The sequence below is a fragment of the Pelophylax lessonae genome (assembly GCF_965119305.1).
Source record: "Pelophylax lessonae genome assembly, chromosome: 5".
In the NCBI taxonomy this organism is placed as follows: Eukaryota; Metazoa; Chordata; class Amphibia; order Anura; family Ranidae; genus Pelophylax; species Pelophylax lessonae.
This window is the reverse complement of record NC_138772.1, coordinates 365,962,056-365,977,603: the sequence shown is the minus strand read 5'-3', so window position 1 is coordinate 365,977,603 and position 15,548 is coordinate 365,962,056. Positions and strand designations below refer to the sequence as shown.

General features: G+C 41.9%; 1 protein-coding gene across 1 annotated transcript in view; it reads left to right on the top strand.

Annotated features, from left to right (window-relative positions):
* The window catches only part of CNDP2 (carnosine dipeptidase 2), a 222,344-nt gene that overhangs the window by 13,363 nt on the left and 193,433 nt on the right, over positions 1–15,548 (top strand). Inside the window, exons 3-5 of the mRNA XM_082258975.1 lie at positions 3,654–3,816; positions 9,210–9,298; positions 15,132–15,332. Of these exons, the coding sequence (XP_082115101.1) occupies positions 3,654–3,816; positions 9,210–9,298; positions 15,132–15,332 (453 nt within the window). The remainder of the gene's footprint in view (positions 1–3,653; positions 3,817–9,209; positions 9,299–15,131; positions 15,333–15,548) is intronic.

Genomic DNA, 15,548 nt, shown 5'->3' with positions numbered 1-15,548 from the left:
TGGCGACTGGACGATCGATTGTGCAGGGGGGGCTCCTGCCAGGGCCTCCCATCCTGCCTGGATCTGTCCTTGAGGCCTGGTCTCCCTCCTGTGTCCCTGTGAGCCTCGTGGTGCCACCATTTTGTTGTAGCCTGTGTGTTTCTATACACAGCGGCCATGTTTGTGTAGTCCGATGGCCATTTTCTTGTGGTTTGCCTTAGGCAATTGCGGTGGTCATGACAGTGGAGCCCTGTGGGCGGCGATTTTGGTGGTGGGAGCCCCTCCTCATCTCCTGGTGCTGACTCCTGGATCATTTTTACTTCCTGATCGCTGCACGTGTAGTGCAGATTTTCCTGGTGCCTGTTTCTGTGGGTGGTGAGTCTGGTGGGTTCCTCTCCCTCTCTGCTGAGGATCACTTGGTACTTTGTGCCTGGCAACAGGTTGGTGCTGCCAGCGCGGTGGAGGTTGTCCCTTACCAGTGTTACAGGTTTTTTTTTGTTTTTTTTTTCCCTTACCGTTCATGTTTAACACTGCTTTGGGATGTCCCAATGGTTATGAATATCAGGAGCTGTCAGTCAATGAACGAAAGGGAAAATGGGATTTTTGGCTTACCATAAAATCAATTTCCCTGATGTTCATTGATAGACACTGCACCCACCCCTCTGTGGAGTTATAATTCTCCTGACAGTGCTTGTAACAAAACTGAGTGGCTATAGCAGAGAGAGGGAGTATACCCCCTGGGACTGCCCATGGATGTAGCCAGAATTCTTATCTGCCTAATGTCCTACTCCTGTAGGGGGCAGTAAAACCCAATGGTTATGAATATCAGGAGCTGTGTCCGTCAGTGAACATCAGAGAAATGGGATTTACGGTAAGTTCAAGAATTCATGCACTTTTGGTCAAAGTGCACTTCTTATTTTTTTTCCCCTGAGCGAACCTATTCCACCTTACTCCTCCACAGATGAATACTTGCCCAGATCTGACTGCTGCGGCTGCAGCCCCTGAAGTTTTTCTGTCTAGCACCATAAGTACACTTTTTTTTTTTTTTTTCTCCTGGCTGTGCAGGGGTATTATGGCCTCATAGAAGTCTTTGAGGGGAGTGTCTATTCTCGTGTCCACCTGTAAAGGGGGTAGGCTGGGATTGGTTAGCTCGGGACTGACAGGCTGTCAAGATCCTGCTCCATTTACTGAGATTTTTGTGTGTGTGTGTGTAAAAGTTTGACAGGAGGTACATGGGGACCAAGTAGGATGGGTGCCGTTTTTTGATAGATACACAATCCCAAATTAGAATTTAGAGATGGAGGATAAGATCTCACAAGGTATAGCTTGTTTAAAGATGACCTGAACTGCTTCTAAATGACTAATCGCCAGTATTTACCTGTCTCCTGTGGCTGATTTTTTTTTTTTTTTCCCCAATTTCTGACTTGTTCTGCACTGTGTCTCTATGTGATGGTAGCCACTTTGGTAAAGGTGGGACTTTATTCCTTGTGTAAGACTTCAGAAAGGAGTGTAGCACAGTAGTAACATCACCAAATCTGAGACTAAGCTGTGCCTGAGATCTTAAACTGCAGATTTTCAAATATGAGCCTAAGCAGCCTCAGATTTTCTGGATACTGCATTAGTACTATTGGCATTGGAAATCTTTACTTTGTGAATTTAGGCCCACTTTGAGACTGATGAAAAGAGATTACCCTTACTCAGAATGAATACTGAACTGCTTTATCTGATACCTCACTATGAAACATGATCCAGTTAATACCAACCTTGCTACCTGTAAGCCACATCCTGAATACTATAAACCCAAGATAAAGCTGGAAAAAGCCCTGTCCAAGAGTCGCATGTCAAAACTGAAAATGTATGACACATATATATATATATATATGCACCCTGGCTATTAGCAGAAGAAAGTGGTTTGTTGCATGCTGGGTGACTGTGTAAATGCCAAGGGTACATATGCTCAGGGTTTTTGGTTGGAGAGCGGGGTCCCAGGGGTAGAGGGGCGGCTGCCCCTCCTGTAGAAGCTGCCATGGGCCTTGGGTAGTCAACCTGAGGGCCTGACAGTCAGAGAGAAGCTGAACCCAGAGGTCCTGCAAAGAGAACTGTCATGGGGCCTGTCCTGTGGGGGCTATCCCTTCAACTAGAAGAGTCAGTGGACTCGTGTCAGTCCAGGGGATGCTAGAGAGTGGCCTGAAGATAAAGTAGTTGCATCAAGTCTGCTGCTAGAGAGAGCAAGATGACTTGATTCTTCCATAAAAGTGTCAGTATGGCAAAAGCAGTGTGTCTTCTTCCACAAGTGAGAGTTGTTCTTATCTACTGTGAATTGTTCAGTTGGAGTATCCCACTATTTCCTTCTCTCATCCAAGTTCCAACAATAAATACAAAACCAACTACCCTGGACTGTTTGAGTAAGGATGGATGTGTTAAATCCCTTAGTGACTGGTTGCCGGTAATCAGAGGGAGGCCCAAGATATCCTCACACAGCAAGCCCTATGGTGACAGTACTACATACAAATTCTCTTTCTCTTTCTGTTTATCAATGCGTTGTTCTTGTGTATACTTGGTTCTTAGCCTGAACAAACCAGCCTGGACAGTTAGGGTAAATGTTGCAGTAACCTAGTAAAGCCTGTCTAGCTGGCTTCATCAGGTTTATGAATAGGATTAATGTTTTTATAAATGAATTCACAATGAATTGTCGAGAAGTAAATCCTTCTGTAGAGCAAAATTGTTTGACTCAGTGGCCTTCATTTAAAGCCAAACTTCAGACAAAGTCTGAAATGCATAAACTGTAAGTTTAACTGTCAGAAAGATTTGAAATCCAGTTCAAGCTTTTCTCAGATACAAGCACTACTTCACTCTGCTTTAGTGGGATCAAACCTCATTTGTCTACATAACTTAATCAGTGCAGCTTTATAATGATTTAATTATTATTCCTATCAGCAAGTTCCCAGCGTTGGGTTGAATGCTTGATGGTTCGTTTACATCAGATGCAGTTGAACATGTTTAAGCCCAGTACAAATGAATATGCAAGAAAAATGGAACGATGACCCTCGTTTATGCCATTGCAGTGCTTTTTATATGCATTTAAAAAAACAAGTACAGCATGCTGCAGTTTTTTCACACACAAATGTACAGGAATGTTTGTCAAGGCACCGCAGCGGCATGAAATTCAACTCCTTAAAAAAAGAAAAGCCAACCCTGGAATACTGGCAAGCAGTGTTTCCATGCAGTCAGTGCAGAGAACATTCTTGCTTGCAATCTTTTACAATTGTGATTTGTACATGTGATGAGCCCAGTACACACGATGAGATTATCTCGGGCAAACTTATTTTTTTAAATTTTTTTTACGAATAGGTTACTGAGTACAAAAGTTCTCGTACACTGGAATAAAAATTCGGAATTCATGAAATGTATTGCATTTTCAGAGGAAAATCTGGTATCCAGTATCGTAAAGATTTTCGTGCTTTGTCCCTTCTAAAACTTCAGACGAAAGCTGTGTACAAATGATCAGATTATTGTACGATTGCTTCGGAAGGGTTTTTTCGTACGATATTCTGATCGTGTGCACCAGGCTGAACAGTGAAGAAAAATCGCTTTGTTGTAAACATGCTGACAAATGTATAATTTACTAGTGATTATTATGAATGCAGCATTTTCATGAATACTTGTTTTTCCAGCTCCCTGATGGCTCAGAAATCCCTCTTCCTCCCATAATTCTGGGAAAGCTGGGTTCAGATCCTGGTAAGAAGACAGTGTGTGTTTATGGCCACCTGGATGTCCAGCCAGCAGCTCTGGAAGATGGGTGGGACAGCGAGCCTTTCATTCTGGAAGAAAGAGATGGTAAGTGTGCAAAACTTTCACCTACAGAATCACCATTGATTATAAAAAATGTCAACTAAAGCTGGTGCAAATTTCATTCCTGCAACCACGGAGGTGTGTTTTTCTTTTTTTTTTTTTTTTTTCTTTTCTTCTCCTCAGCCCCCCCATCAGACCACGTTCACAGGAGAACCCCGTTCTGCCAGGGGAGAAGACCAGGATTAATGCTAGTGGCTATACCAGCCAGTAGTGATTAATTGCATGCAAGAACCGGCAGGCTGGTTGTACCTAAGTTGATGGATCAACTTGGTACATTCAGCCTACCCATGCATGATTCCTGCTGAACTAGCCAAGATTTAGTTTCAATAGATTTTTATTGAATTTTGACAAGTAAACAAGGTAAACAGCCAAGTGAACAAGATAAAGCAGTACATATGGGTCACAATGTAACTGGCATGGCAGAAAGATAAATCAACTACACATAACATCATAACATAGCAGATTAGTACAGGTGAGTGAACACGTCCACAAGAAGTCCGCCATCGCTCCCTGGGCACCCCAAGGGGAACATCCAGCCAAGATTTAAACCATCTATGGCAGGCCTTACTGCACTAAAACAGCTGGATATCTTATTGTGATTTTTGTTTTTTTTATCAATTACTTTTTTTTTTTTTTTCAAAAGACTGAGCTATCGAATCAAGCAGAGAAACCGGTGACTTCTCTTTTGTAACTGAAGTCCCACAGCACAGTAGCAGCCAACAGATATATTTCTGATACAGAGCATCAGTACATGACTAAAGACATTTGGGTGGTGCCACATTGAGATCTATGGCCATGCAGTTTTGCCAAAAAGAGCTCTGGTAAGACAATAAGTAATACTTGGGCTTAGACTTACAAGCTACACCCTTAAATTAGTAAACTCCTAAGAATTAATTTGCTTGTTCTAACAAATTATTTGCTGCACTCATTTAAAAATCCAAGCTGAATATATAATATGGAAAAAAGGAGACGCAGATGAATTTGATGAGTCGGTACAGAACCTTTGCTCCAGCTTTGACTCATGTGACAGCTGGAGTAATGAACAAACTCTAAATGGGGTTTCCTATGTATCTCAAGGCTCATGAACTCCACCTCTTCCTTCTTTCTTCTTTCTTTTCTTTTTTTTTTTTCTTTTTTCTTCTTATCTCAGTAGGAAATGTTAATGTTCTTATTGATGTGGGTGGACTGGAGAGCAAGCATGCCATGGATAGCTACTGGTATACAAGTTAAAAATAATCCCAGCAATGGTACCATAGCTGCCAATCCCTACAAGAGAAACATGGCCTTTTAAAGAATGCCTGGGAAGCTTCCCAAACTCTAGGAACCAGCTCCTTAAAGTCAGAGGTGGGCACATTTAGCAGTTAAGAATTCTAAAGTTTTTACTGTTTATCTGGGCAGTACAGAAATTAAGTTTAATCCATTTTCATGGCCTGTTCTATTCTTGAATAGCTGAAAACCATGGGAGAGTGAGAAGAGGGACCTAAAAAAAAAAAAAAAAATAGAGCGAATAGGAGAGAGGATTTTTTTGTTTAGCTTTCTACTCAGTGGCCATTAGGAGCGTTCTTACCGTAGATAAGCAAGTAGACTGAGCTTATCCCCGAAAGTTGGCCCTTGTAGCAAACTGAAGAGTTGTGCAAAGGAGATGATTTATTGGCTATTAAAATTAATAGCAGACATATTTTAGTTCATTTGCAAATGTAGGAACTTTTTAGTTGTAAATGTTAAAATTCCTACACTTTAAAGTAGACTTGTGCCAAGCATTTACATGAATGACTGATTAAGTTTATCACTGCATAAGTAATATAACTTGATTTGTAATTACTCCTTCAGGTGGTCATCTGTATTTCAGGGAATGTGATTTTCTTCCTTGCCTTAGGAGAATCTGTCATTGACATCCACAATGCATGTAAATTATTAATGCACATCAGCCATTTTTTTTGTGTAGCACGGCAAAGAAGGAAACAAAACCTGCTTATTACCATCTGTACACTGCAACGAGATTTGAAATATACCAAGTGACTGTTCAGCATGTGTGTTGTGTTTTTTTTTTTTTTTTGTATAGCATTCTCAGATTGAATAAAGTGGAGAGGCAAGGTAGTGATTTCACAATCTCCTCCTTACACAATCTGAGAATGCTTTTGCATTCAATGAGAATGCAAACTTTTCCCTGGGGCCATGCCCAGCGAGTGTCCTGTGTTGATGAAGCTGCAGGATAGGACCCAGAATCTAAGGATAATCACTGTAGAAACAGTGTTTACTACACTGTTCCACAGGGATCCTGCAGATATGGCACATAGTTACATTGGTCTAAGCTGGACCAATATAACTAAAAAAAAAAATAGTTTTCCAATAACTTTAAATGAATGCTTAGTTAACAGTAGAAGTTGTCACTGCTCCAAACTTGCACATCTCCCTCCATCTACAGGTGTACCAAGTTATGGCCAGGGAGCCAGTCCTCACACCCAAGACCAAATACACAAGTTGCTGCATGCCAATGAAGCCAATTTTGTTTCTTTGACTTTCTTGAACCAGCCAAAAACATGTGGCTGAGGACCGACCCTCTAATGTGTTTCACCTTTTGGGCTAATTGTACATAGCGTTTGTGAAGATGTGAACTCATCTGCGTGTGCCCATTTGTTTCCTTTGGCCTGTATGCTCTATAAAGCATATTAAGAATCTGTGGTTTATAATGGAACCTAGTCCATAGTCCTCTTATTGAGAAGGGCACTAGGGCTTAGACATTGCACCCTACTGAGCAGAAATCCATGCATGTATATAGTATATGTCTGCTTTCATAAACCTATAAAATTGGAAAAAACTGTCTGCAGAAACAAAGTTTTTTTTTTTTTTAAAACCTATTCTTTGGTAAAGTTACTAAATTAAAACTGATTTGATTATGTATATATCGAAGAGAAAACCATGTAACTACTGTAGCTTCCCTTCTTATCAGTTCTGTTGACGATCTCCATATCTAGCTCTCTATGGTCACACCAGACTGTGATGTCTGGATGATAAGGCACAGGAAAACACCGTTGCTCTTGGGCAACTCATTGATCAATTAATTTTTTCATTTAACCTATTCTTGTGTGATCAATAATTTGACACCTTTTTGCTTTTTTACACAAAGTTTGCAAAAATGTTGCTGTCTTGTGAATGCAGTACAGGAAACAACTTTGACACTAACTTGCACATAATATGTAATGTCAGCAGTTTCTTTAGTTGTCACTTGAGCTGACATTGATTTAAATGGGAGAGCAAAGGTTTCTTGGAGCTTACAGTGCTATCTTAGTAGATACTGTAAGGTGACCTCTCTGGCTCTTCTCGTATCAGAGGATGATTGCAGTCATTCTGATCTTTTCCTTCTGCTAGATAGTGTTTAATTTGAAGCTTTTCGGTATTCAAACTATAATATGTGTGCTTCTAATACCTGTCCATAACTTATGAATCATTAAAAATGTTTATCTTATTCTATATATAAGTAGAAAGTTGTTAAGTTATTAATAAGGCTTGTTTCACTACTGCAATGTTCTTTTGATGCAATTTTCAGTGTGATTAAGTGGTGTGATTTTGATGCGGCTTTGTGGTTAGCATATTTTGTGGAGCCAAATCAAACTGAAATTGTACCAAGTAGCACAGAAACCTTTTTACAAAATTGCACTGCACAGTCGCATTGATGTGAATGGGCACCATTGAAAAAATTATTTTTTTTCCCTTGTCTTGCGTTTCTGTGCAAATCACATCAGCACCAATGTGGACCAACATGAAGTAAGCTTTCAAAATATCCAGATTGGTATAAATAATTGCTCTCAAGGTGCTCATAAGCATTAGTTGACAGTTTGTTTCCTCTTGATCTGTCCTTTTGTCCAAGTCACATGATGATCTAATGTCTGTGCGCTATTGTTGACTACAGTTAATCGGGGGGGGGGGGGGGGAATGAACAGACCTGAATGAGGTCAGATAATAAGTTGCCCAATAGAGAGTCTATAAACTGTGGTTTAATTTCTACTTTTTTAGGTGGCCATCCCTTTGTTCTTGGTACACATTCTCTTTCCTAACCAGACTACACAGCTTGCCACTAGTTAGAGACTAAATGACAGGGCTTACAATTTCCACTATTAAATTGGTGACTCTACCTGTTTAATCTGACTCTGATTCATCCTTTTACCTTTTGATGACCAAAGACATGGGCACTCACTTGTTTGGTTATGGCGCCTCTTTAAAGTGTATGTATATCCAATATCAACAGTGATCACCAATAGAAAAGAGGGTGAACCTCCCTAACTGGGAAAAAGACAGTAAAACTTGACAGAGAATCTAATCCTTTAACTCTGTCCAAAACAAGTTTGGCCTAGAATTGGAAGTATTGTTATGACTCTCAGGGGGCAAACATATAGGGTAGCTATAATATTTTTAGATTCTTAGCATAACTGTGTAGACAGCCTGTGCAGCTTCACCTGGGACACCGCAGCTTTCTGTGCAGACGGTTCCTACCCCTTAGCTTTAGGAGCATAAACTTTGTTCCCCAAAAAACATACAAAATCTTCAGGGTTCTATGACCGCTAGTATTAGTGGACAGTATAAAGTCACTTGACCCCCCCCCCACCTTTTGGCCCAATCCATTATCAACAGTCCCTTCCTTTTTATACTCAGAAATTTGGGGTACCTAGTTGGGAGTACTGCCCACCTAGGACCCATGCTGCTTGTTTTACAGTATACACTTCTACTTGCTTTAAGTCCACAAGCCCACTGCTAAATCTACTTATCACCCTACTCAAGGACTTCCAAGGAAATACCAGCAGCAGGCTGTTGGGTCCTTCTCAACCTGAATGCATGCTTGTCCACAAAAGTGGTTCTCCCCTTTTTTTAACTGGTAAATGCCTCAATGAATTAATTTGTCTGGCCATTCATTCATACCTGCATATTTTAGATCAGCAATGCACTGAAAGCCTTGTTTGGAGGGAAAAAAGCAACTGTTAAGTAAGCTAGGACCTGATACACACTGCAAAGTTGGTGTGTGTGTGTGTGTGTGTGTGTGTGTGTGTTTATTTATTTATATTTTTGGGGGGGGGGGGGGTCATTTTTTTTTTTTTCCCCAGCATGTCCCTTTGACAAAAGTCGATCGTTGGCCTGGCTTCTGTCAGGCAAACTGCTGTACACTCTGACTGAAAGAAATGTAATTAAGCCACCATGGTTACAACTTAACACATACTTGTTGATTTACAACTTTGCACTTATAAGTGTGCTGACAATTCAGATCACACATCTTTAAGATTACAAACTGGCTGAACTAAACAATTATATTGTCATTATTACTCTAGATAAACATGAATTGCAACAACTGACTGTGTTATCTTCACAACTGATATGTTTGTATCTAGGTAAACTCTATGGGAGAGGCTCTACAGATGACAAAGGTCCAGTGCTTGCATGGCTTAACAGCATTGAAGCTTATCAGCAAACAAAGCAGGTAAAATTTACTGAACTTTGATAAACATACTTTACTATTTTTTTTTCTCACTTAAGCGGAGTATACACTGAGGTTTTTTTTTTTTTTTGTTTTTTTATTCAGTCAGTGGACTGATTGAAAACTGATTCATGGATGTAGGTATCTCCTCCCCTTGTCAGAATACACTGATCAGCACTGCAGCTATTGGCAGCAGCAGCTGATCAAATGCAGGTTTTCCAGCAGCAGAAAATATTAGATCAGCTTCTGCCAACTACACACAGATGGAAAATCAGCCGACTCTTGCTGAACCAGCCAAATTTCGATCTGTGTGTACCCGGCTATAGGCTGCCTGTGGAATTTAGAGGGTAATTGGGCCTGCCAGCATCTAACCACTCATTGGACAGTTAATTTTGTGAATGCTATAGGGCAGTCTACAAACTTGCATAGTGTCCTCTGTCTTTGCATGCAAATAGTGTCCGTGAGCCATTTACATCACACAGGTATGTCTGCAACTACAGGTGCATCTCAAAAAATTTGACTATCGTCAAAAAGTTAATCACTTTTTGAATTGAATTATTAAAGTTAAACTCCTATACTGTATTGTATAGCTTAATTATACACAGAGTGATATATTTTAAGCATTTCTTTATTTCAATTTTGATGATTTTGACTCGCAGCTAGTGAAAACCCAAAATTTTGTATCTCAGAAAATTAGATTACAAAAGACCATTAACCAAGACAATGTTTAACACAGAAGTGTTGGCTTACTGAAAAGTATATCCATGTACAGTATAGTATGCACCAGTGGCATAACTAGAACCTTCCGGGCCTGGGTGCAAGACACCATAAAGGGCCCCCCTGACCCCCAGCTGGTGGCAAAATGCTAGGGCCTGGTCACAAGTGCAACTTTTGGGACCCTGGTAGTTCAGCCACTGGTGTCAGTATTTTTTTTTTTTTTTTTTTTTTTTTTTTACCACTTTATTTTTTCAGTTTTTTATTTTTTTAGGAGCCCCTTGGTGGAGCTTGGGTGAGATGTCATCATATGTAGATATTCACCAGCACACCAAGGATCATCAATTTCGTCCAAATAAAGGCCTGACAAAGGGGTCCTGCATGGCTCCAAAACTTTGCACTACACAGTTTTGTGATGTGATCTTTCTTGAATAAAAAAACATTTTGACAAAATTGATGATCCTTGGTGTGCTGGCGAATAGCTACATATCGTGCAGGTTCCAGTATCCAGCTGGCGGTCGCTACAGCACCCAGAACCTTAAGAGCTCATTACAAGAGTGTGTGCGATGGGAATATGAACTGTGGGTGAGATATCGGGGTTCTAAACAGACCTCTTATGTTTCATCATTGAAACTGGGAAAGGAGTTTTAGGACACAGCCTCCGATCTCCATCTCTGCAACCTCAGCTGCACAGAATGAATGGACAGGAATAGCTCTGTACAGAGGCTTCCTGTTTATTCACAAATTTAAGCATAGTAAACAGTTTACTATGCTTCAGATATAAATGAACTTGGTAAGTGATCACTATGAATCACTGACTCTTCATTAAGAGAGGGGCTGGTAAATTACACATTCACTTGCCCCTTCCTAGGCTAGGGATGGATGGGATGAGTGTCAGTGCTGGGGGGGGGGGATGAGTGCCAGTGCTGGGGGGGGGGATGAGTATCAGTGCTAGGGATGGATGGGATGAATGTCAGTACAGGGGGGGGTGGGAGGATTGGCGGTGCTAGGGATGGATGGGATGAGTGTCAGGGCTAGGGAGGGGGGTGGGAGGAGTGTCAGTGCTAGGGATGGATGGGATGAATGTCAGTACGGGGGGGGGGGGGGGTGGGAGGATTGTCGGTGCAAGGGATGGATGGGATGGGTGTCAGGGCTAGGGAGGGGGGTGGGAGGAGTGTCAGTGCTAGGGATGGATGGGATGAATGTCAGTACAGGGGGGGGGGTGGGAGGAGTGTCGGTGCTAGGGATGGATGGGATGTATGTCAGTACAGGGGGGGGGGTGGGAGGAGTGTCGGTGCTAGGGATGGATGGGATGTATGTCAGTACAGGGGGGGGGTGGGATGAGTGTCGGTGCTAGGGATGGATGGGATGAGTGTCAGGGCTAGGGAGGGGGGTGGGAGGAGTGTCAGTGCTAGGGATGGATGGGATCAATGTCAGTACGGGGGGGGGAGGAGTGTCAGGGCTAGGGATGGATGGGATGAATGTCAGTACGGGGGGGGAGGAGTGTCAGGGCTAGAGATGGATGGGATGAGTGTCAAGGCTAGGGGGGTGGGTGGGATGAGTGTCAGTGCTAGGGAGGGATTAATTCAGCAGCGCTGGTGGGGACTGGATTCAGTGACACTTGCTGTCAGTGTGCACTCTGTTCCCCCTGCATTGCTGTCTCTCTCGGCTCCATGTGTCGCCTGTGACATCCATCCTCATTCAGCATCACAACCAATCAGTTTCAGCTCCTCCCCCATCACCGCACTGGGTCAGCAGATTCGGCTCTCAAACAGAATGCCCCTTCATCAGCCTGCAGCTGCACGGACGTGGTGGAGACTGTGTGGACGGTCCACTGCGCTGTGCAACAAGTATCGCTGTTCCGTCTGGAGTGTAACCAGAGAAGTCAGCCGCCCCCCCCACAGTGGCGGGTCACCAGGGCCCGGTTGCAAGTGGACTGCTGCAACCCTGGTAGTTCCGCCTCTGGTATACACTCAATACTTGGTCAGAGCTCCTTTTGCATGAATTACGGCATCAATGCGGCGTGGCATGAGGGAGATCATCCTATGGTACTGCTGAAGTGTTAGGGAAGCCCAGGTTGCTTTTATAGGGGCCTTCAGCTCATCTGCATTGTTGGGTCGGGTGCCTCTCCTCTTCCTCTTGACCATACCCCACAGATTCTCTATGGGGTTTAGGTCAGATGACTTTTCTTGCCAATCAAGCACAGTGATACCATGATCATTAAACCAGGTATTGGTACTTTTGGCAGTCCTACTGGAAAATTAAATCAGCATCTCCATAAAGTTGGTCAGCAGAAGGCAGCATGAAGTGCTCTAGAATTTCCTAGTAGAGGGCTGTGCTAACTTTGAATTTGATAAAACACAGTGGACCAACACCAGCAGCTCCCCCAAATCATGGCATGGCTCCCCAAATCATCACTGACTGTGGAAACTTCACACTGGACCTCGTGCAGTTTTGGATTCTGTGCCTCTCCACCAGTTCTTCAGACTCTGGGACCTTGATTTACAAATGAAATGCTTATTGGCCCAAAGTCCTCTTTTTGGATAAAAGTACAATTTGCAACGGTCCTGTCCTTTTTTTTTTTTTTTTTTTTTTTTTTTCTTCTTAGCCTATGTAAGACTCTTCTAACGTTGTCTCTGCTTCAGGAGTGTCTTGTAGCCCATGGCCTGGATACGCGCGTGTGTGCGTGGTGGCTCTTGAAGCACTGACACCAACTGTAGTCCACTCCTTGTGAATCTCCTCCCAAATTCTAGAATGGCTTTTGCTTCACAATCCTCTCAAGGTTGTGCTTATCCCTGTTTGTGCACCTTTTTTTTTTTCTACCACAATTTTTCCTTCCGCTTAACTTTCCTTTTAATATGCTTGGATACAGCACTCTGTGAACAGCCAACTTGTTTAGCAATGACCTTTTTGTGACTTACCCTCCTTGTGGCGGGTGCCATTGACTGTCTCTGGACAACTATCAAGTCAGCAGTCTTCCCCGTGATTGTGTAACCCACTGAGCCAGACTGAGAGACAAATTAAAGGTTTAGGCAACCTTTTTAAAGGTGTTTTGAGTTAATTAGCTGATTAGAGTGTGACACCATGAGTCTACAATATTGAACTTTTCTAATTCTAAGGCTGGCCATACACTATGCAATTTTCTTGTTCAACTTTCCTTTAGATTTACCACAACCATGTAATATAGGGTCAAACCAAAACACTTTCAATTTGTATGCAGTCAGGCAGGCCCATGCACTACATAGTTTAAGGTAAATCTAACGGAAATTGAATAAGAAAATTGTATAGTGTATGGCCAGCCTTACTGTTCTAATTTTCTGAGATACTGAATTTTGGGTTTTCACTAGCTGTAAGCCATATCCTCAAATGTAAAAGAAAGCAATGTTGAAAGAGGCCATGTACACTCAATATGAAATGGTAGCAATCCAGTTTCCTGTTCCGGCAATTTATAATTTAGCCTGCATCTTAGGAAGTTTATGTTCTTCACTATTACAAGACAAAACAAAGGGGGAATTGTAGATAGCGAGAATCTAAATGTACGCAGCTTTCATTCATTTCAGTGCCATTTTGAGGCAGTGATTTCTATGGCTGATGGTTTAATTGACTTCCAAAGGATTCCAATAGGTGCAAAGAAGCCATTCCAATTTGCATTTTTGCCTAACAAGGCCCTCCCCATCAGACAGCAATTGCTTACAAGTGTATCCTCTGTGTGCCACAGCTTTAACAATTTTGTTCTTTTTACTTGATTTACTGCAGGAGCATGAATGTTGTAGCTGGGCTCCTCTGACACCCATTGGGCCCTAGACTACTGTCTAGTTTGCTTTGTAAATGATCTAATCTGGCTCTGCTGATGGTAGTTATTGGAATGTCACAGCGGGCTCCCCTCACACCTCTTCCAGGGGAATTGTCTGGGTTTCATTTATGTGGGGAGTAATAATGTGACACCATTGGTGTTATTTCGAAAAAAAAAAAAAAAAAAGTCTATTATCTTTTTTAAAGAAAATGGAAGAAAGTTGTAACCCATGTTCATGTTGTTTACCTATCATTAGTTGGGTCTTATCATATAGGATTAAGTAAAGCCCCGTACACACGTACCGAATGTCGGCTGAACGATTGGCCGTCTTTTGTCTGGTGCTGTCCTGTCGGTTGAAAAGTGCTAAAGACTGCACACGAATTTTGTCGGCCAACACCCGACTGCAGAAGTGATGCCATGTGATGGTTAACTTTCCGTGTGTTTTTTCTTCTCTGAGCATGCCCAGTCTTGCTCATCTGCTGTTAGTCGGCCGAATTCTGTACTGACTGGCGAACAATCGGCCATTCTGGTGACGGCCAACAAATTTTATAGCCTGCACACCGGATTCTGTTCGGCCGAAAAGTCGCAGTCGGTTGTCAGAAGCATCATACTAACAAGCCGACAATCGGCTGATCGTTCGGCAGCCGAATATTTACAGCCGACAATCGCTACGTGTGTACGGGCCTTATGTCCCAGCAAATTTTAAGGATGGGCTGATATCTACTTTCTTATAATTGGATCTTACAAGAAATGTCCAGCATTTCAGAATCCTGCTATGCTCCTTGGTTTAATGACTTAAATAATTACTCCCATATGCTACAAATGGATCTTAATTGAAGAAATTGCTTGTTAAAATAAAAAGGTGTTATGGCCTTTTATAAAGTTATTTTGCAGAAACACTGCTAAATGCACAGATCAAATACATGTGTACTTCTAATTTTTGTGAGTAACACTTTTCAGCCTCTGTATATGTAGGAAATAGTACCTCCCTGTCCAGTATTACAATTCCTTAGTTATCTGCTCCTTGTACAGAAGAAATGCTTACTCACTGTTCAGAGTGACTAAAGCTGGCCATACATAATACAATTTTCTTGTTCAATTTACGTTAATTTACCTTCAGCTATGTAGTGCAAGGGCCTGCCTGATTGAATACAAATTGAAAATGTTTGTTTTAGGTTTGACCTCGTATTATATGGTTTTGGTAAAGCGAAAGGAAAATATGTCGAATGTCTGGCCAGCTATACTTTGTTTTTTTTTTTTTTTACAAATTAGAACCCCAAAACGCTCCTGTATCTGACTATAATTGTTGCTGTCTGTGTTTATTTGAAGGAACTTCCAGTGAACCTGAAATTCTGCTTTGAGGGAATGGAAGAGTCTGGATCTGAAGGCCTAGACGATTTGATTCTTTCCAAGAAAGATACTTTTTTCAAGGATGTGGACTATGTTTGCATTTCTGACAACTATTGGCTTGGCAAAAACAAGCCATGCATTACGTATGGACTCCGTGGTATTTGCTACTTTTTTATTGAGGTAATATAATTTGTGCTAAAGAACAAATCTTCTGTCACCATCAGTCACAATCTAAAGCTGGCCATGCATGGATTGAAATTTGTTTGGTTCAGCAGCAGATTCAATCCATATATGGGCAGGCTTCCATTGATCGACTTGGACAACTAGCCTGGTGGATTTCTTAAACTGATTACTGCCAGCAGCTATAGCCACTAGCAGTAATCATTGTGTTCTGAA